The sequence below is a fragment of the Podarcis muralis genome, chromosome 1 (genome assembly GCF_964188315.1).
Source record: "Podarcis muralis chromosome 1, rPodMur119.hap1.1, whole genome shotgun sequence".
NCBI lineage: Eukaryota > Metazoa > Chordata > Lepidosauria > Squamata > Lacertidae > Podarcis > Podarcis muralis.
This window is the reverse complement of record NC_135655.1, coordinates 24,297,067-24,319,881: the sequence shown is the minus strand read 5'-3', so window position 1 is coordinate 24,319,881 and position 22,815 is coordinate 24,297,067. Positions and strand designations below refer to the sequence as shown.

The following is a 22,815-nucleotide window of genomic DNA, read 5'->3' as shown; positions in this document are numbered from 1 at the left end:
GAGTCACAATGATGTCAAGTAAACCATTTTTGCTCATGCAGTTTGAAATCAAACCAACTGGGCAAAAAAACCTGTGCATAGTATTTTCCAAGTACCATTTGCTGACTGGCAGTGCCTGCAAAGTCCTTTTCATTCAAGCCCTGTCATCATATATGACACCAGCTGTAGGACAGGTGGGAATGGCACAACTTGAATGTAACAGCCTGGCAGACCAAGTGGAAAGATCTGTTAGACCTAGTTAGGCTGTGGGCCAGAAGTTCCCTACCCAAGGGTTAAACAAAATCAAAATGGTGACAACTAAGGCCTACTACACATATGCATACACATCACTTGAAAATATACCCTATGTTGGACTTCCGATCTCTGCAAGATGGTGAACGGAGCACAGATCTCATTGCTCCAACAGATCTGAGCCCTGCGGAGAGTCAGGGGGAAACGCCAAGGCATACCCCTCAAAAGTCTTGAGAGGGTTCTCAAGATGTCGAGGGATCCAGCATATTGCAAAGAGCTCTCCCGCAATTCCCAGACCCCTGCGCCAAAAGGCTCAGGAGAGTGGGGGAAAGAAGCAGGCTTGAGTGCAGTCTTGGCAGCATGCTCCAGCCACCAGCAGAGATTTTCCGCAACCAACATTCAAGCCGAGGGGAACGTAAAAAGATTAACTACTGAAATTAATTAAGCTTAATTCGGCGCCAGACGAAGGATTAAAAAGGAAGTCTATTCTTCGTCTTCTGGGTAATTAAAAAAGTTCAGGTGGAAAACTATTATCTTATTTGATATTTACAGTGTGGGCCTGCTGATGGGAGAATTGAAAGTAATTGAAACCCATTCTTTATTGCTTGACATTGCTACAGTATTTTAAAGCTGCCACGACTTGGTATTTGTGTATGGAAAAGGGAACGTGGTGCCAGGACTCTGACAACATCTGAAAGTCCTTACGCTGCCCTTCCAAAGCTTTTCCCCGGTTGCGGAGAGGAAAGGTTAAGGCAATTGAAATCTACTCTTCTTGGCTTGTTACTGATACTGGAGTATAAAAGTGGAAACTGGATTTTGAACTGCAGCCATCATTAAAACTGAACTCAGCAGAGGAGATTTGGATTAAGATAATTAAAGTACTCTGTTGGGGGAATATAAGAAAGACTTATCTCAGCTGGAGGGACCTACAGAGCACTGAACTCAGTTTCCTGTATATAAATTGGAATTTTAAGGAGGGGAAAAAAACTGTCAAGAGAGGTTGACATACCTATTTATAAGGATCTTCAAGTGCTGCAACTCTTCAATCCACCCTGAGACATTTCAGAAAATTGGATACTGAATTTAGTACTCTCTCTCCTGGACAATTAAGTGGTAACTCTTATGGATATATTGTTTGTTTCGGTCTCTTTTTAAGGTAGATATTTGTTATATATGAATATCAACTTAAAATTTGGTTTTTATGTTAAATTGCATATGTGTATAAAGTAAACGGGTGGAAAGAAGAGGGATAGTGTGAAAGCACAGAAACTGTTACTGTTTACTGGGAACTTACATGGAATGGCTTTGAAACTGATAAGGTGGTGGTGAAAACTGGCTGTTTTGAGAACAATGGAAAGACGAAAATATGATAATGATTAAACGGTCAGAGTTGAGTCTGGACAGAAGGCCCAAGTACAGGACCCAGGGGATAAATCTCAATTTGAATTGGTGAATCTTTTTTCTGAATTGAAAAAAGAATTTATGAAAGAGATGATGGAAATTATGGCTAAAATAACAAATGAGTTTACAACCCAAATGGATCAAAGCATTAAAAGGGTGACAGAACCAATTGAAATAATAGAGTCTTGGACAGGGAGAGCTGAGGAAGGGGATGTTCTTAGGCAAAAGTTGGAGCAGAAGCCTGAAAACTGGGAAAAGATGACTGATATGAAGAAAGTCCAAAAGAACAGGGTAGATTTGGAAGTTTTGTGGTTTAGGCTGAAAACACTTGAGGAGGTTGTGGTGGAGAAAACGAGGCAGAAAGTACAACCTCTGATACTGAGAGAAGTTTGGAGGAAAGGCGAGCTGGATTTGGAACTTGCCTCAACTGACAGATGTCTTCTGATGAAATTTAAGTACGCCAAAGTTAGGAAAACTTTGGGAAATAATCTTGGAAATGGTTATTGTTTGTGTGCAAAATATTGTAGATATTGGTACATTAGCAGTCTTTGATTAAACGCTTGCAATTAGTAGAGATGGGGATAAAATTAGAAGAAAAAAATAATAGTTAAGCACAGATTTGGAATGCAGAAAGTTATTTTAAATGATATTCTAGACACTTAAATGACATCTGTGTTAATAATGGTAAATGATTTGAAGTGTTAGTAAGTTTTGATTAACTATGGGTAATTATTAGAAAATTGGGTAAATAATAGTTAAGCACAAATGTAGAATGCAGAAAGTTGTTTTAAATAATATTCTAGACATTTAAACGATATCTGTGTTAAATACTGGTAAATTATTTGAAGTGTTAGTAAGTTTTGATTAACTATGTGTAATTATTAGAAAATTGGGTAAATTGTGGAAATGTAAGAGAATGTTGTTTATATAAAGAACCAGGAGAGGGGATAGAGGGAAGTCTGGAGATTCCTGGAATCTCGAAGAAAAGGTTTTGAAAAGATATTGCTATACATGGGGATTGGGGGTTAAAAATGTTCTTTTTTATTGATGTTAATGTGGAATTAAATTGTGAAAAACAATAAAAAATTATTTAACAGAAAATATACTCTATGTTGACTTACAGATGAGCATGTGAATTGTCTCCATTGAATTGCATTGTGTCTGAGAAAATGTGGTACAATATGAATGCTTGATCTGTAGTTTTGATCTGTGTTAAAGCTGATTCACATATACCAATGAGAGATAAGAATACAAGTGTATTTTCAATGATTGTAGGTATGAAAACAGTAGGACTTCATTTAAGACTCATTATGCAAACACTGCACATTTACTTACTTTGGCAGGGTATCGGAAAAGCTTTACAAATCCAAAATCATCTCCTGTTGCCAAAACTGTACTATCACTGGTGAGGCACGAAGCAGTTACATCTGTAACTTCTCCAATTATTGGCCAAATTCCTTCACAGCAGGAGCCTAGAACACTTGTCCAGGATGTCCAGGAAATCTTTTCTGCCTATAAAGATAGCCTGTTTGAGAAAGGATACTTATCCATAGTTATACATCTGATCTCAGAGCAAACACCGTAATCCTAGAGGTATACGTTATTCACATCTCCCACCGAAATAATTAGGTATTACCTAGGACAACTGCAGATAAAATGCTTTCAGTTTGAAGGAGGATCATATGGGTGTTTTATGAGGATGTGTTATCACCCAGTATTTGAGAAAATTTATTCCAATTACATTCTAATCTTCTTACCTTCACATGTCTGACAATTAATATGACTATGAGAATTAATACTGTTTTGATAGAACACTGTGTGAATGATACTTTCCCATTGTACAGTAATACCTTAAATAAATTTATTTTTATCTTTTGGGTTGTAATAGTTACTTTGACTAATTAAAGGCTGAGAGCCAGCATGTGAATACCATAAATGCATAAAGGAATTTGCTACTGTTAGCTATGCAGAAAGTTTATTGTTTCCATATCCAACAGCAAGAATGGTTGTTTGCATGGTTTGCTTTAATGTCCTGAGGATAAACTACAGGGAGAAGAATTTACACTACTTATAGCACAAGCCTATGCAAGTTTTCTAGGAAGTAAGCCCAGTTATGTTCAGAGGTTTTTCTTTCTCTCAGGTAAGTGTGCAAAGGACTGAAGCCTTAATGTGCTTGTGTTCTTCACTTCTATTTGTAGGACATAATTTGGGAAGGTTTTCTTTACATAAGGAAATCTTAAAGATTCCCTGACGTACCTTGACTTCCTGTGTCTTGCTGGTGATTAGTATAAACCATACTTTTGAATTTAATTCATATAGGTGAGTTTCTTAATTTCCCTGAAAGTGCAACACAGTAATACTCACTATTCTATTCTATTCTATTCTAATCTGTTCTGGTCTTGTAAATCTATTTCATTGCTTGTTCTTAGTTTCTAATAGTCTGATTCCAAGACTTGCTGTACCACTAAGAAAACATTTCATTTGAGGAATACTGACCAGTGTGCCACAACAATGCAACAAACCACAGCATTAAGCAGAGATACTGGATTTTTTGGTGGTGGTGGTGGGGATATTGACAACAATTTCATAAAGCAAGGAAATAAAATAATTTGGTGATAAAAAGCATTTTCAGATTTTGTAGGGGGGGAAGCTGGTATTGCAAATGAAGACTCTATCCTTAATGGCATCTGATAGGACATTTGTAAAATAGGTCTGCCTAGTAGGGTATTGGGATTTAAATTTTGGATATCTTGAAAAGAGAAACTGCAGGATTTACTTTTGTGGCTAAGTCTTTGTCCTTCACTAAAGAAATATATATAAGGAGGAAATTCCACAATTTCTTTTACATATTGACAAGGACCAAAACAATAAGCCTGAACCGTATAGTCTGCCAAGGTCACAAAACACTATCACAATTGGTAAGGCAGAATTTAGATGTCGCTCACTTAAGGGATTAGAGTTCCAGAAGCTTTGGAGTTTTAGAACAGCAACGTTTGCATTGTACCACTAGGTGGACCTCAAGTCCCACCTGATGTCATCTTACATGCACAAGCAAATAACATACAGGCAGAGACCACCACCCCCTTTACACACATTCAGTATGTGTGCAACCCTGTACTGTACAGTATATGCGCATCATACCGAACCAGGAAGTGACCCAGAAATGTCATAAATATATCACTGAAACGTTACTAAAAGGTGGGGGCAGGGTGGTGACGGAATGGGTTGTCTGAAGGCTTTTTCAATAGGTTTCAATTATACACGATTTCACCAATGCATGTGGTGCCTCGGAATGTAACCCCACGTAAATGTGGGGCTGCCTGTAGTGCCTTCAAAATTATGTAAATGACACAAAGAAAATACAGATATTATTTACAAAATTGTATTTGAACTGAATGGAAAATCTTCTTACCTCTGTACTGGGAATTATCTGTTTCTTCCCCCGAGGAGCTTCAAAAAACAACTGTTCCTTAGCACCAGTGTTGACTTGTAAAAGCTTGCCTAAAAAAATGTTCACCAAATACAAAATCTTATTGAAGACTTTTTTGTTTGTAGTCTGTTTACACAATATTTATTAATTCACTTCTTATGAAAATTTGTGAGAAATTCATCACTACCATTTGGAAATGCTGCACAAAATTCATGCATAGTTTACACTTTCTAAGCTACAGAAATATAGTCATTTTGCAGCAATTGTATTTCTTACCTCTTACATCCCAGTCAATGTGTGTCACATAACTGGAAGAGCCCTTGCAGATTCCAACCCGCTTACTGCTCATTACATTGTAGATATCTACAAACGTATCATACGATGCTACAGATAAGTATTTTCCAGCGCCTAAAATGCAATCATAAGGAGATGAATACTTTCCCAAGTAACCTGATTTTCTACAAAAATAAATGTGAATCACATAATCTTTGGAAATGTCTTATTTGTAGTTTTGAGGTATGGTTTATGTTTCATGCTATCTTGTTAGCATTTGATTGCAAATTATTGCAAACCTATGCCAAGGGGAGGGGGGAGCAGCCCGTAAGTTTAAAAAAAAAAAAATTACATATGGAAAACATGTGAGGATAAATACTGAGGCAATGGGTATCTCTAGATAAGCCTTATTATTGTAAATGGGTTGTTTACAATATGTCATTGGGAAATATTTTACTTTTTTAATGTATTCAATTTCCCCCAGGAAGAGCAGATCTTGATTAATGGGGAAGAGGGAATACAGGCTGGCATTTTGATACCAGCAATGTTATTGCATGCAAGAGGAGAACCCATCCCACAATAAATATCCATCTGGAAGAATATTATGAAGAACAAAATGTGACATGGACTGCAGATGCAGATACAACCTTAATTAATCTTCAGTTACTACCCAACCTAGAAGTAATTTATGAGGGGTACAGACTTAGAGAAAATAGGGTTCATGAGGCCAAAAGCATTCTATTGCCAATCTCAGAAGGCAAATTCATACACTTTGAAAAGTGTTTAATGAATATAATGTTATGCGGGGTGTTGGGGTTGGGGGGGTGTTCAGCCTTCATGGTGCCTTCATGATGTCCTTGTAATTACCGGGATCCAGGATCCAGCAAGGGTTAAAATCTAATGCACGTAAAATGTGGGCTTCCTTTAATTCCAATATATTCCAAGAGCTCTTTCCAAAAGAGCCAACATTTTCCAACATCCACTTTCTTAAAGATCTCTTCTCTCCTCGGCATTACAATGTAAATGTAAGGAGCTTTTAAATTGTCCAATATTTATTTCCTCAAATTTTAAGTGGCCTTATTACCTTCTCTCCCTCGCATCCCGCAGTACTTTGTATTCTTTTCTTTGGTTCATTTTATTAACAATTTTTTAAAATAAAAAAATGTCTTTAACTGTGCATTTGTTGGGGAAAGGATACAGATCAGTGGCAGAATGTATATTTTGCATGCAAGAAGTCTGAGGCTCAATTCCTGGCATCTTCACTTAGGGCTGAGGAACGCCCCTGTCTACAACCTTGGGTAGCCACTGTTAGTTATATAGACTATACTGAGCTAGATAGTCTGACTCAGTATAATAGAGCTTCTTTTTGATATGTGAACCCAGCACTTGGGGACTCAACCAAGACAATTTCTCCCCAAAGTGGTGTGATTCAAGATTTCCAATTATGTCCAGAAAATCCTCCAAGCATACAGCTACATGAGCATTCAAATAAGTGCACATGTGTTAGGTCTGCAACACTTTCCCAGTAATCTTAATTCTGAAAAGGCCTGAAATTGACAGCAATTGAATGGGAAAAATCATGTCATAATGGCATTCTACAATTCTGAGTGACTTATCTGAAGCCGATTACAGGCAGTTCTCAATTTGTGTGTGTTTGATGCATGTATGATTACAACCGCTGTGTTTGACACTGGAAGAGGGCAGGGTGGGGCAGGGTGGGCTTACAAATGCTCCGCTAATGCGCATGATGACCCAGAATGTAACCCCTATGTAAATGGGGGGTTGCCTGTACTTACCAGGAGAAAATCGTATATCTGAAATAACGTCCTTCCTATGATGAAAAGAAACAAGATCCTCCAGAGTGTCTGAATTTACTATTAAGAAACTTCCATCATTGAGACCTACTGCTAATGCCTTCCCGTCAGGAGAAAAACAACAAGATCTTCCCCCTGCCAAATGCAAAGAGACATATTTTAGTTCTAACTGGAGGCCTGCAGGCATTATTTTGATGGAAAATGTGATGTATTATTATGTTGCACTTTCAAATGTTCAAACTGTTACATATACTTTCATTGATCCTTATATCTCTATAAGGTAAGTCAGTATGAGGGGTATTATTATTATTATTATTATTAGTATTATTAATTGCAAACTCCTCACACAACTCACATCTAAATTTGGGTAACGTATTTCCATATTACATTTTCAAAGGTTTAAATCTTTTTTACATTTTATTGTTCTAACACTAATATTATTTAATGCAACTTCACTTAGATTCTAATATGAGTGAACAGCAAAATGTTTGCAAATTTTGATGAAAAGCACCATCATCTTACCCTTCTTCAGTTTTCTAACAGCAAGCATGCAATGGCTGGGGGACAGATCCCATATTCTTAAGGTTTTATCATCACTTACAGTGGCACAAATAGGTAAATGAGGATGGGTAGCTAAACCCCAAACTTCTCCTTCCATGTGACCCTATAACAAACAAAAACAATTCAATTCAATTTGCTATATTACAAACAAGAATTAAGAATTGATTTAAAAACAACAGAGGATGCAGCCAACTTATTAAACCACACTAAAAATTATTATGAGTTCGAGGACTGTAAATTACTATATTTTATTGATTGTAAATAAAAAATCTGAACTTTTTTTCACAGTGCTTCCCAAGCCAATTGGTGGCCCGTGGGAAGTGCTGTTCAAGGTGCTTTGAAGACACTACCAATACCAGTAGCCTGTAAAGCCCCTTTCTGCAAGTTCCAGCTTTAAATGCCCCACAACTAGGCATAGCTAGACTAAAACAGCGTCATGGGCTCGGTACAGGGGCAAACCTAGGCTTTAGTTCACCCAGGTCAAAGACCCAGTTTGGAACACACACACACACCCAACACACATTTGCGTACATACACACACACACAGGCTGGGAGCATCAATGGCACCCCTCTGGAGGCTTCACCTGGGGCAAAAAACCTGGCTACCCCCCACCCCATAGATACAACACTAGCTTGGGAAAGCTAAAGGTTCTCCACTCCTGACACAGACATTACTATGTAACTGTTCTATATTTTAAGAACTTGTACTTGAGCTTGCTTTCCCCTCCTCCCTGCCATTCCTTTTTCCTCATACATCATGTCTTTTTCAACTGTGAGTTTGAGGGAAGAGACCGTCTTACTAGTGATTTTTGTAAGCTGCTCTGAGAGCCTTTTAGGCTAAACGGCAGGGTATAAATGCCCCAAATAGACAATCAAACAAACCCACCTCATCCCCATCCCCTGCACAGTTTTGCCAATCTTTTAAAATGGATTTTCTTCTTCTGAAGGTGATGAACATGGGGGGAAACAAGAGAGATGACTGGACCAGTATCCAAGTTGCCAATCAGTAAGTTTGTCAAATGCTGAAGGCAGGAGAAAGCCGGAAATGTTTGTTTGTACACAGCCACAGCCTTACCACATTGATCCTAAATTGGCATTTTACACCACCAATTATGAAACATTATTATAGCAGCTGTACTTTAACATTTCAAAACTAAAAATGTTTTTTAAAAAGAGAAATATATGGTTAATATTTACTGTACCTGAACAAGCAATGTTACTGGCCCACTTTTATCAACTTCCAGTATTTCACCATTCTTTGTGCCCACTAAAATATGACCATGTCCTAATGATATGGCACGTATAGAAGGGTTATCTTCTAAAAGGAGACCTAAATGAAAATATGTATATATATAAGAGCTCAATTTTGGATGAAATCACTATTTTAATTGGAAAGCTTATTATTTGCTTATTTAATTTCTGACATAATCCTGGCTTGAACAGAAAGTTCAGACCTCCCAGTCTCTCTCTCTTATCTTTGGCTTCTGTTACACAATCCAGTGCACACTTACCTGGAAATAAGTCCAGTGGAATTGAGTAGAACTTCTTTGGGAGTGGAAATGTATGGGTTTTCTCTTTTCAATCCACTTTTAAACATCTTCCTTCTGACAGTTACAAAGGGCCATATTCTCCTCCCCCCCAAAGCCCCCCCCAATCTTCTTTGGAGGTCCAGGAGAGCCCCCAGAACAGCACTTGGGGGAAGGAAAGGGAAGATTGTTTTGTCAGTCAAGCAGAGATGCTTGCATTGATTGAACCATCTCCTTAGCATGATGTAGAATACAACAACAAAAAACAAATAAACGGTGTCTTAGCTGAATCCTGTTTCCAATTTTGCCTTGACCCACATGATAATATACAGAAAACAATATATAGAACAGAAATCTAAGCTTTAACAAAAGTTCAGAGGCATGATGAATGAACTAAATAAATAAATGTTACCTTTGGAGCCAGGGGCCAAGGCAGCCCTTTTGATGGCATATGTTTTGAGACACCGTTCAAAGGTGTCATCCCAAAGAGCCACAACTCCATCCTTGCCTCCAGTTACAAATCCCTGAAAACATTAGAAATATTAGAAAGTGAACAGCAGAAAAGTTCTGTGGTACAGTAAACTTTAGTATGTTATTTAAATATGAATCCTGCTCATCAATCATCCCAGTACTGCAATCTTGGACACCATATCTATAGCAATCCTCATTAGCCATACTTCTGAAGTCATGTAGAACAGTAAATAAATATGAATATGGCCAAGATGCATATTATTTAACTCAGATTAGCAGGGGTGATATTTCAGTGATGATTCCAGCTTCATTCTAAAATGTGTTAGAAATTCTATTCAAATCACCAAAAAAGAGATTTAACCTTAATTGTCCTGAGAACAGTGGGACTACCTGTGTGCTTTCAATTTATTTGCACAAGTATTACTTTAAAACAAGCTAGTTAATTTCTTCATTGTAAAAAACATCATCCATATTAGACTGTGCAGCATTAGGGGGCACTAGAAAGCTTTCAAAAGCACTTCATTATATGGCAGGTGGTTCTCTTGTTAAAAAAAAAGAAGAAATCTTATTGGGCCTGACAAAACACCAAGGTGTGCCTAAAGTAGCTCTTTAGATATTGGCTATACATTTTTAAAAATACAATAAATTATTATTGATCCATTTTCAATATAAGCCACTCACTTTTTCTAGTGCATGCATACTGAACACAGGGCCATCGTGTGCTTTCACAGTTTTTATGAGGAAGAGATCTCTCCATATGCATACATCCCCCGTTGAAGTTCCAGAAAATGACATCTCTTCTGTCCAGCCATAAACTGCACACATCATTGTATCAATCTTCCCCATTGGACCTACATAGCCCTTTTTCCCAATCAGTCCACCACCTTAAATTAAAATTAAAATGAAATAATAACAACAAAAATAATTATTCAGTATCTCTATGAACATAACTATGTATCTTTATGAATGTAATTTTCTAAAAGACGATACAGGAACATTTTTAATGAAATTTAATTTCTTTTTTGTCACTTAAATTTATTAAACATGCAATTTCTTTTGTTCCAAAATTGAGAGAAAATGTGTACATCAGCAAATGGACTTAGACAGCACGATAGCTCAGTTGGTAAAGCACAAGACTCTTAGGACTCAGCTAGATTAGTAAAGAAAAGGCGATTTATATGCATTGTATATGCGATATAACATTGTGCCACCAGATGTCACTGTGGAGTCCTATTTTTCTCTACCTGTCTTCCCTGTTTAAATTTACAACGCGTTTAACTGAAACACTTCTTTGATGTGTTTGGATCCAGCCTCGGGGTTGTGGGTTCAAGCCCAATGTTGTGGAAAAAGATTCTTTCATTGCAGAGAGTTAGACTAGATGACCCTCATGGTCTCTTCCAACTCTACGATTCTATGACTGTAGTCTTATGCACACTTAAGGATAAGATAAGAACATAAGAGCTCTGCTGGGTCAGACCAAAGCAACTTGTTTTCACAACGGCCAAAAAGATGCCCATGGAAAGCCTGCAGGACAGGAGCACAGGAGCACTCTCTCCACTTGTGCTCCCCAGCAACTGATACTGAGGCATCCAAGTTGGTGGCCACTACTACAAGAGAGATGCAAATAATTAATTTGACTTGTCTTACCTGCTCTTCGCCAGAATTTTATGTGTTTCATTCCAGCTGTAAGAAGTTTATCAGGCATGTAGGGGTTAATCTTGACGACAAATATCTTGTCTTTGCTCCCCCTAGAACAATATACAAAATATTTTGACTTTTGATTTGTGGGGAAAGCTTTCTCCGTGGCAATAAAGTTAAGGAAAACAAAAGTCTTGGGTTGGACCAGATGAGCTTTGAGGTCCCTTCCAACTCTACCATTCTATGAATTGTTCACACTCAGTAGTGAATCATTGTGTTGGGGGAAATGGAAGAACGGTCTATTTTTTACTTTTAAAAACATGAAGATTGATCCAACACAATGCAGTGCTTTATTTTTGTATTTTATTGTATGCATGTGAATTAAATGGTTCACAACGATTATATTCAGTTATATTTCAATAACTTTTTCAAGAGGTTTGGATCATGACTGTCCGCAGGCCGGATTTAGAAGGCGATTGGGCCAGATCTGGCCCCCAGGCCTTAGTTTGCCCACCCATGTGCTATATCCATACTTTGCTGTCCAGCGGCTCAAGAAGACACAACCTCACTTTGCCACTGTGTATAGGAGAAGGTCATTCAAACCTCCTCAAGAGTACTTGTACTTTTCATCCTGGCCACTTATGCCTTGATTAGTTTCCATAATTAAGCTAAACTCTTACCTGACTGATGAAAGCTTCTCTCCTTTTCTCCAGTCCCAAAGAACAATAGTGTGATTGTCATCTATTCCAACGGAAGCTAACCGTTTGCCATCCGCTATAAAAGAAAATCATAATAAGAATGATAGGCATAATCATAATTCTGTAATCAGCAAGGTGTTTATCAATTGGTGTTAATGTCTATGGAAATCTCCTTCATGTTCAAATCCTCATTCTCACTCATTTTTGTATCTAAGCAGCAGCTATGTTGATTAGGGTATACTCTGTATACCCATATTTATTCTTTTCATGTCTTTTTCATGTTCATTAGGAATATCACTCATTACCACTTTCCCAGAGTCCCTCCAAAATTGGACGTTTGATTCTCCATTTCCTCCTTTCTAGGCTTTCTACATACTGACTAGCAATCACTGGACACTATTAAAATATATATTAAAACATATATATAGGCCTTTGATCTTTATGGAGTCAACTAGTTCTGAACGGACTGTACTCTCCTAGAATTAGGCAAATGAGTACCAAGGACAGGGACATTCCAGTGCTGGCCACAAATTTATGTAATATGACCCCTAACCCGACCTCGAAGGATACAGGGCACCTTTATTAGTGACTTTTACCACAATCATTTTTTTTCAAGCCCAAGTCAGATTTTCTACAGCATAATGAGCGGAAAGCCTGAAAATGAGGCTAATCTCCTCAAAGCTAAGAGCAAAATGTTGCATTTGTTCTTATAGCAATGTAATAGTGATCTATTCTTAGGACCTAAAAAGCTGTGTCACATTTCCAACAACTATAGTTTCCAAGTCAAAAGATGATCATTCATAAATACCTGAAAAGTCAACAGCACAAACACCATATTGATGATAGCCCTTTAGCACAGACAGTGGTTTGATTGTCTCTGTATCCCAAATATGGATTGAGCAATCACGACCAACCTTAAACAAAAGAGATTGAACACATTATGCAGAAAGAAAACTAACCAACTAAAAAAACTCCAAGAGGTATAATGCTTATTTGTCCATAACATCCATTTCATGTTTCTTTCACATGGTTATAACACTAATTTGGATACAAGAAATAAAATTATGGTTCAAAGGTCTCAGACTATGTTCTTATTCTGAATGTTAGCTATGTGTATAAAGAAACAGAAATATCCAGGGCTACTAAAAGAGCACCCTTTTCACCTTTGTTTAATCAAATTGGGGTTAATCCAACTGAATTCAATCTTTTGCAAAATGTCACATTTTATCAGTATCTTCATCAAGCACATTCTATACTATAGCTACAAATATGAATGCTCCTATTTCAGATGGGACGTGGGTGGCGCTGTGGGTAAAAGCCTCAGCGCCTAGGGCTTGCCGATCGACAGGTCGGCGGTTCGAATCCCCGCGGCGGGGTGCGCTCCCGTCGCTCGGTCCCAGCGCCTGCCAACCTAGCAGTTCGAAAGCACTCCCAAGTGCAAGTAGATAAATAGGGACCGCTTACTGGCGGGAAGGTAAACAGCGTTCTGTGTGCTGCGCTGGCTCGCCAGATGCAGCTTGTCACGCTGGCCACGTGACCCGGAAGTGTCTGCGGACAGCGCTGGCTCCCGGCCTATAGAGTGAGATGGGCACACAACCCTAGAGTCTGTCAAGACTGGCCTGTACGGGCAGGGGTACCTTTACCTTTACCTATTTCAGATATTCTATAAACACTAGCCATTCTATACTTCAGTAGTTCCAGTGTCCACACGAGGGCACTAATGTACACGCAGCTGCTTTAGCATACTTTGATGTAAGTCATGTAATGAGGAATCTCCCAAAAGAGGAATACAGCATTCCTCTATATAGAAGAAAGCAGGAAAACTCTTGCAGGGAGAAGTATGCAGTAGTGCATGATGCAGGTATAAAGATTTTGCAGAGGGATAGTAGCCATGTTAGTCTCTTGCAGCAAAAACAAAAGGTATTTTTGTTAGTCTTTAAAGCGCCACAAGACTTTGTTTCACACTTCCAGCATGAGCTCTTTCATAGTTGAATAAATCTATGCCTACTTGTTTTTACTCAAGTAACCAAGCTGAAACGTGTCTTCTACAACTGTACTGCTTTCACATGCTTTTCACAGAGGCCTATTCCACAGATTTATGAAATATAAATTTATAAGCTCACTAAAACAACACAGGATTTCTAGTTCTCCTAAACATGAATCCTACCTGGCCTGTTGCCACATAGTCCTTTAAGGGATGAATAGCAAGACACAGAATATCATCATCATGACCCAAATAAAAACGTTGTGTGTTTTGCTGCCGATTGTATACTACACCCACTGCTGCAACATGGTACACAATTTCTCCAGTCTGAGTGTAAAATAAATTACTGCGACAGTCATAGCCTCTGTAACTAATAAAACAGTTAGACATTTAGGCATTACGACACAGTACAATCAACTAAAAATTTTAGTTTTTATAGTTACATACTTCAAAATGATTTTGATAGTTCCGTCAAAAGTACTCCCAAAAAATAAAAATATCTCTAGTATGGGAGAACAGTAAATCAGGCAAGGTTACATCAACAATTTCCCCTTCAAGTGATGATTGTAGGAGGCATAAAGAAATTTGAAAATAACTTGTATGGTTATGTTTTTCTCTGTTTCTGGAGGATAAACTAAGAGCATTATATAGCTGGTCCTTTAAAATGTTTATTTATTTAATTAAATATTTAATAGTTATAATCTGCACTTTCATAAATTATATTAAAACAACTTAAAACATACAAAATGTAATAAAAGCAGTTCATAAATATCAATAAAACATAATTTTTTAAAAAACACCAGTAGATACAGGTTGGTTGTAAAAAGAAATTGATGTTGTGAAGGCCTCTATGAGCAATACAGTTTTCATAAGATATCTGAAAGGAGGCAGGGGCAGTTCCTGCCAAATCTATACTGGTAAGGGGTACCACAGGGCCAGGCTGCCACTAAAGGCTCAGTGCCTAATGAAGGCCAATTGAATTTCAAGCGTGTTTTCTGCTTCTTTCTCCCATTTCTCATAGAACTAGTTATTCCAAATTAACCATTTACTAGAAGAATGTCCAGTTAACCCTACCTTAACCCACAGAAATTAACCATTTACTAGAAGAATCCTTAATTTGTCCTAGTGATTCATTGAATCCAAGCATTAGACAAACAAAACTTTCACAAATCTAGCAAATTCTTTAGTTATGATATTCAGAAAGCTGCAATTGAATTTCTCTGTCTTGTGCATAGGTTTTTGTTTTTTAAGGATAAATATTACTGCGGATGGGGAGGGTTTGAAATGACCCCATGGTGCTGGAAAAGAAAGGGTTAAAGTGTTTTACCCTGCATCATTTCCCCTAGTTATATCCCCTCCCAAAAAAACTGCTATTTACCCTCAAGGCAAATCAGGTATAACACATTTACCTAGTATGGTCTTTCTATGTTTTCACCTGCAAGCAAATAGTACTTTTTTGGGGAAGGGGGAAGATTTAAATCAGAAAAAAATGGAGTTTGAGGGAAGAAGTCATACTTTCCCCTCAGCACTGTGGTCCCAATGCAAATAGCCCCATGAATGCTTTCGTGTTTTTCTAAAAATAAAAAGTGGCATATCCAATCACAGATCACATTTAGTTTGGCCCTTAAATGTCTAAATCCATGTAAAACAAAATAATCTGATTTGCTTGCTTTTAGGCAAAAAGATAAATTTACAAACCCATGAACAAAGTGTAATCTTATACTATTGATTGGAGCCCGTTCTCTTCTTTTTGAAGCTGCAGTTTTTCGTTTTTCTTTGCATTGCTCTTTAAGCTGAGGTAGATCTTCTTTGTAAACCTTAGCAGAGAATATAAAGTTCTCTGTAATTGTGCATATCTGAAAAGCAAATCTCTCTGAGGAATAGAGGTTGATAGATAATTTTCTGAGCTTCCTACATAAACTGCATACGCCACATGGTTGCAATATTAGAACTGAAACTTTGCTTTTTCTGTTACTATCATAGTAAAAATACTCTGACCAAATCAGAGTATTTGGACAATCTTTCCACTAGCTCCAGAGATTTAAATGAGAGAGTTCATAAAACTCATTGGTAATACTGGACAGCATTAAGATGACCCACAGCTCTGCTGAAGCAATTCCGCTCCAGCGACCGGACATACAGCCATGTCTCAGCAAACCTAAACGTAACAGGGAACCAGGATACTGCATGAAATATGAGCAACAACTGCCAATGCTGGTTGCAACTGATTAGAGCAATTATAATAACGCCTGGTGAAACAGGAACCCATAGGGTGCCGCTGTTGTTTTCTAATACAGTGGTGCCCCGCAAGACGAATGCCTCGCAAGACGGAAAACCCGCTAGACGAAAGGGTTTTCCGTTTTGGAGGTGCTTCGCAAAACGAATTTCCTATGGGCTTGCTTCACAAGACGAAAATGTATTGCGAGTTCCTGCAGGGTTTCCCCCCCCCCCCTTTTCCCAAGCCACTAAGCCGCTTATCAGCTGATCCGCTAAGCCACTAAGCCGCTTAACAGCTGATCGCTAAGCCGCTTATCAGCTGATCCGCTAAGCCGCTTAACAGCTGATCCGCTAAGCCCGCTAAGCCGCTAATAGCACTAAGCCGCTAAGCCGCTAATGGGCTTGCTTCGCAAGACGAAAAAACCGCAAGACGAAGAGACTCGCGGAACGGATTCTTTTCGTCTTGCGAGGCACCACTGTATCATTATTTGTTTATTGCTGTTTTCATATTAAACTCTGTAAAACACCTTACAAAGTTTAAATTATAAAATGAAGTACAAATGTTTAACATACCAGAAGCTGGCTCCTCTGCTTGCTTAACTTACCAACCCACCAGGCCCTTTCTAAACCCTTGCCAACCCTTCTCACTGTACCCTTGCCAGAGCTCTCCTCCCTGTACATCAGGGGTGGGGGAGATTTTTGGCTCCTGGGCCGGATCTGGCTTATTTCAGCATTCGTCCCTCATCTGCTTTTGGGAGCTTATGGTTCCAGGCCATCAGCTACGATAAAGCGTGTTCTCCCTAAAATGAGAGCACATGTTGCGGTGGGGGCCGCCAGGCCAACCCTCTGTTGCCAGGCAGGTTAATGGTTATTGCCTGAAGCAACAATTGGCTGACCGGGTTGCTGGGGCAAATTGCATGTTTCAAATTGGGTGGGTGGGACCATAGGTTATAAATATTGGGGGCACTCTGCTTTTGCTTTCTCTTTCGCAGAGTGCTTCGGATCACCCGCCTGCCTGCCCTGTGACCCGGTTGACCTTGCTATGCCTGTCATGGGGTCATCTGCCGTTGGGACAGGGGCCTAATAGGAATTTTATCTATTTGGCTGATTGGCTGGTGCCACTTGGTTTTTGCCTACTACTTAGCAATTCATCACAACTTGTAAGGTTGCGGTTAGGCATTGGTTATAAAAATTGGTGGTGGAGGGGTCAGGATAGGCTGTGCCTGCCCCTCCAATGGTGCTGGAAGGGAATTCCGTTAAAGGAATCCTGGGGCTTGCCACGATTTCGTCCAATCCCTGAAATGGGACCAGGGCCGGCAAGCCTTGGGGAGCTGGTTGGGTGAGGGACTGTCGCTCAGCTCAACTGATCCCCCACGTTGTTATCCCTTCACTGGCTTCTGAGAGAGTTCGGATAGTCAGTTGTGTCCCAGGCGGGAGGACAGATAGTCATAACCAATGCCTAAGCAACCACTCACAGATTATGTATTTTAATAAAGTTGTGGCCAAAATAGTGCCAGAAACCTTAAACTAAAATTACGTGTGATTTGTGAATTATTTGAGGGGTGGCTTGGGGACCTCCACACGCAACTGTTCTGATCAGTTCTAATACAGTCTGTGAGTTTTGTGGTGTCAACATTCTATAATCCAGCTATACACAGGGTTTGTTGCAGCAGGGTGTATTAGCATATTTATGTTTATAATGTAAGACAATACCTGTCGACGGTATGTGATTTGTGTCTCTTGTTCAATTTCAGAGTCCAGCTCTGGAACATCAGATTGATCAGAATCAGATTCTTCACTATTAGAGTCAACGAGGCTTTCTTTGATAGATAGAGAAATAAATAAATAAATGAGTAGTATTGAAAACAACAGCTACAATGTAAAGGTAATAAAATTACTCAGTTAACTGCACAGTCCTAAGCATGGTTACTGACAACAACTGTGATATATATGCCTAAATAAAAAAATAGTAATTTCCTACCACTTGTACTCAATGGTCCAGGACCAAAACAACAGAAAACAGAAAGTCAAACCAAAACTGAGAAAACACTGGAGTATTTACAGTCATCCAGATCAAGAAGCAGAAGTCCCAACCATCACTGCAAAACGCATATCACTAACAATATTTTAAATTTTTTTCCCACTCATATCAAATGATGCATCACTCACCTTGTGGTGCTATGTGAAGAGCATCCTTCAGCTTCCTTTCAGGAACAAATTTCCACTGGAAAACAGAATGGTCTGCTCCACCAATAGAAATAACCCACTGATAATCATGTGACCATCTGACATTTGTCACGTGTGCTGAATGACCAAGGTATTTCTTAAATTTTGCCCCTATTAAAAAAAAACAACGGTTTTATTATGTGTCAAATTATGTATCAATTTAAAGAGTTGTTTTACACCATGGCTTGTGCCTTGCCCAATGAGATATATGCTTTTGCTTATGCAAGAGGTGAGTCCCAATTTCTGCTAATGGTTCCTCTGCAGTTTCATTCCATCAAATACTGTCCTTGAGGGGCACCTTAATTTTCAGGTTTTCCAGGCAAATGCACTAGGGTGGAGGAGGTAGGAAAACCTCATTGCGCAAGTAAAAGACTGCTCAAGGTTTGTAGTATCCCACTGAGTATATTGCAGAATATCTGACATGCCAGCCCAGTCAGTTACAACTGTGCTACTTTGTTAAACAAGAGCAACAAGCTACCTATATCAACCAATGCTGTTTTGTATATGAAACCCTTTTCAGCCTGTCAAGGATATTTGACTGTAACACCCCCACACACACACTTCTACCATACCCTTTTACTATGTGGGAAACAGAATGTGACATCTGGACTTTGGGGGCTTATCTGAGTGCAGCATCTCATTGACCCCAAAATCTCTTATCTGAAACATAAACAAGGGTCACAAATGCTAACAGTCATTTGGATAAGAAAAAAATTCCACTATTATTTTAAAAGGTGTTTTTTTTTCATTTAAAAAGCCAGATTCTAACTTATGAGAACTTTCCATCCTGGGTATTCTGTTATTTACATTCCAAGCACACACTCAATAATTACCTTTTCTTAAACAAGGATACCGAAACAATTTTACTATTCCATAGTCATCAGCTGTAACTAGAACTTGGCCCATAAAATTTGCATCTACAGAATTGATATCATTGATCTCTGAATATTTAGGCCATATTCCATTAACTTCAAGGCCTGCAACTGAAGTCCATGAAGCCCACTGGACACCTTTTAACTCATCCTTATTCATCACTTCTTTTCCACCTAGATATAGAAAGATACTTGTTTAATCATTGACTCGATTTATACGGGCAATTATCATATTAACTGGATTGTATTCAATATTGCACAAGGAGAAGGCTGCTTGTGCAACCAATTCTTCCCCCTCCCTTCCCTGCAGCCCATCCTACCCCTGCCCCCATAAAAGCCTCTCTAGAGGGATATGTCTTATGGAAGTGCAGTAGGAGGAAGGAACTGGTCAAAATCAGTTATCTTCTGCAAGCAGTCTAAAATTCCTCTGCCCACTGATTAAAATTGTTTGGAGAGAAATGGCTAGCTGAAGTCACTACAACTACTTTACCAGGAATGTGCTATGTTATAATAGCATTAGGCAACCTAAGCACAGAACCCACTACCTATTTTCTTGAATAATTGTAATAGTAGTAGATTATCTCACCAGGCATCCTGTAAAAAAGCCTTTTTCCACTGCCATCATTGGTCTGCAAGTGTTTGCTGTCCAATGACCAATCCATATGAGTGATGAAACTTGTTGATCCAATACACTCTCCAACCTTTTTGTACCGCTGAACAACACCATAAATATCAACAGAACTGTCATTAGAGCCAACTGCAAGGAAATTTCCATCTGGTGAGTATTTTAATTCATGAATAGCTTCTTTCCTATCTTTAATATGAACAACCTCTGTCATATCTCTGTAACACAGAAAAAGAAAAATATATAGTTTAGTCATTGTTTGTGTACAAAGAAATCCAGCTTTACTCCCATCAAGTGAAGAAAAGCCTTACAAATGGAATATCTACTTAGCAGTGCAATATATAACAGACATCTACACATTAATAACAAACATGAGCCTGACCAAACTGCGGGAGGCGGTGGAAGACAGGAGTGCCTGGCGTGCTCTGGTCCATGGGGTCACGAAGAGTTGGACACAACTAAATGACTAAACAACAACACACATTAATAAGGAAGCCTCTATTTACATTTACCCTTCTGAGAACTCAGATTACAGCAGAAGGCCTATGAGCTTGCATTAAAATATTGTTTGCACACATTTCTTCAAGTTATTGAACAACACCACAATAATCAGATATCTTCAAAAGTGCCAGCCTTATGATCCACAGGGGCACACGTGCATTCACAAACAAATGCATTACAAATAAGTCCACATGGGAAAATTTATCTGGCACTGATGCAATGCTAGCCGGTGGCAGAAATTTACAATTCATTGTAAAAGCAACTTAATGGCAAAGTTTATCTTTGTTTAAATGTCTTCAATGCATAACCTACCTAACTCGAAGTACTGTGAAGGAACCATCTTTCATTCCAAGTGCAAGATGAATTCCATCAGTGCTAACAGCTGCACAACGAATTGGCTCTTCCATATTGCACCGTGCAATCAATGCATGATCTATAAGGCTCCATATTCTGCAAGAAAGTATTCAGGGTAAACAAAATACAATTATCATACATGCAGAAAAAAATGTAGTGGGTTGTCTCATCTTTTTAAAAAATACCCCCTCCCCCACAAAAAGTATATGACTTATATTCATTAGCACCCTGTACTCCAAGACTCCAGATCCAATTCACACATGCCCAAAACATTTCTGAGTGTCACAGAGCATTCAGAACCTAATATGGTTGGCTGTATGGCAAGGTGCCATCTAACTATTTTGTCAGGCTGCAGAACCATTTTCATCTAGCACACAGTCAACTGTTTCATTATATTGCCAAGGTCAGTCTCACTGCTATTTTAAGATTTAAAATACAGTAACATTACTGAAGTCACACTGGCACCCCTGGGGCTTTAGCACAATTGTTTCCATAATTTAATGACAGGGCTATGCAGTTGTCTAAAATTTTCTTAAGTGGCCAGTCATTTTACTTATTTTTCTGTACTGATTTGAAACGCTTTTTATCTTTCTGCACACAGTCCTGATGTTTTGTGAGGATCATATGTAAATACTTTGATGAATAAAATACATGTAAATACTTTGATGAATAAAATACATAAAATACATACCAAAGCAGCAGATGATAACTTATCACAAATGCAAAAAAATGGTTTTGTATTTTAAAATTCAAAGTATGTTTTACTGTAGATGCTCATGTGTCTTTTGAGAATCCATGGGAACTAACCTGACTGATCGATCATCACTTCCCGTCATAGCCAAAGGTTTTGTAGGATGAACTGCCAGGGCCCAAAGCTCCCCTTCACAGTGCCCTTGCATAATAAGAAAAGGCTTATTGCGTTCATGCACCACAATCTCAAAGATTTCACTGTCTTGTGTTCCAACTAGTATATGATCTCCTCGCCAACAAACACTTCTCACAGACAGACCTGTGGAAAGTAAATATACAGCTTTTATTATACATATGTTTAACAAAGAAAAATTTACTGTGAAATCATAAAATATTCCTGAAAAAATGGAAGAAAGTTAATTAAATCACATAGTACAAATTGAGGCAAGCCCCCCTTTTACCCCAAATGACAAATTTTGTTTTTACATTACAATAAATAAAAATTAGAGGCCTGCAGTAATGTTTTGGCTAGCACTACTTTGCTCATGAGTTAAGTCCAACTGAATTTAACTGTATCTGCGCCTTGCACTTTGTTAAAAGGGAATGGAGGAGAAACTATAACTGCATCAACCCTCCTTCATCAGTCTATCCTATCCTCACCTGTTGTCACAATCCTTACAAATAAACCATTTGTTGTTTATTTCAGAAGAAGCTTCAAGGTTGCTTATGCCGGAGTATGCAAGTTTCTTTACGATTCTACCACAACCATTTAGGACCATATTGACTGATGGGAGTGTGCTGTGGAAGCTTCTGCTCCTTTTTCTTTTATGGAGCTCATGTATGAGCTGGGAGAAGCTCATGATCCTATGGACAGTCATATGGGAGTAAGCTCAGTTGAATTCAGTAGAACTTATTTCAAGTAAACACACACAGTAATTAAGAATCTCTCTCTTTCTTCGCCTGTTTCTTGCTGTCTCTTCCTCTTTCTGACACGTGCTATTTATAGCAGCCAAAAAATCAGTACATGCAGGTCCTGCTTACTGAACACAATGAGTTCCCTGGAAATCATTTGTTAGGCGAGCATTCCTATGGGAAGACATTGACCAAAACCTACCCTGCAAGACCACTAAATGCATGGGTCTTCTCACCACACAGTGCCACTACTGTGCAAAGAGAAGTTTTAACATTGCACTCCATACACAGACATCCATTATTATAGGCCCCTGCTCACATGTCATACAACATCCATAATACTCAGAAAATCCACACCAGCGTTGCAGTTCTGGAGTAGGGCTATGACTCC

The 22,815-nt window shown here is 38.6% G+C and overlaps 1 protein-coding gene across 9 annotated transcripts in view; it reads right to left on the bottom strand.

The window, feature by feature from the left end:
* Nucleotides 1-22,815, bottom strand: part of EML5 (EMAP like 5) — an 86,586-nt gene that overhangs the window by 32,173 nt on the left and 31,598 nt on the right. For all 9 annotated transcript variants that reach the window (XR_013391981.1, XR_013391980.1, XM_077924933.1 and 6 more), the window contains 19 exons: nt 21,630-21,831; nt 20,781-20,918; nt 19,929-20,185; nt 19,304-19,516; nt 18,414-18,581; nt 17,958-18,064; nt 15,726-15,844; nt 14,211-14,397; nt 12,852-12,957; nt 12,026-12,119; nt 11,355-11,455; nt 10,389-10,591; nt 9,649-9,760; nt 8,913-9,040; nt 7,672-7,813; nt 7,132-7,284; nt 5,339-5,470; nt 5,045-5,133; nt 2,968-3,144 (listed from right to left, as the gene is read on the bottom strand). Coding sequence is in view for 7 of the 9 variants with exons in the window: in XM_077924933.1 (XP_077781059.1) it covers nt 2,968-3,144; nt 5,045-5,133; nt 5,339-5,470; nt 7,132-7,284; nt 7,672-7,813; nt 8,913-9,040; nt 9,649-9,760; nt 10,389-10,591; nt 11,355-11,455; nt 12,026-12,119; nt 12,852-12,957; nt 14,211-14,397; nt 15,726-15,844; nt 17,958-18,064; nt 18,414-18,581; nt 19,304-19,516; nt 19,929-20,185; nt 20,781-20,918; nt 21,630-21,831 (2,828 nt within the window). In the remaining 2 variants the exon portion in view is untranslated. The remainder of the gene's footprint in view (nt 1-2,967; nt 3,145-5,044; nt 5,134-5,338; nt 5,471-7,131; nt 7,285-7,671; nt 7,814-8,912; nt 9,041-9,648; nt 9,761-10,388; nt 10,592-11,354; nt 11,456-12,025; nt 12,120-12,851; nt 12,958-14,210; nt 14,398-15,725; nt 15,845-17,957; nt 18,065-18,413; nt 18,582-19,303; nt 19,517-19,928; nt 20,186-20,780; nt 20,919-21,629; nt 21,832-22,815) is intronic.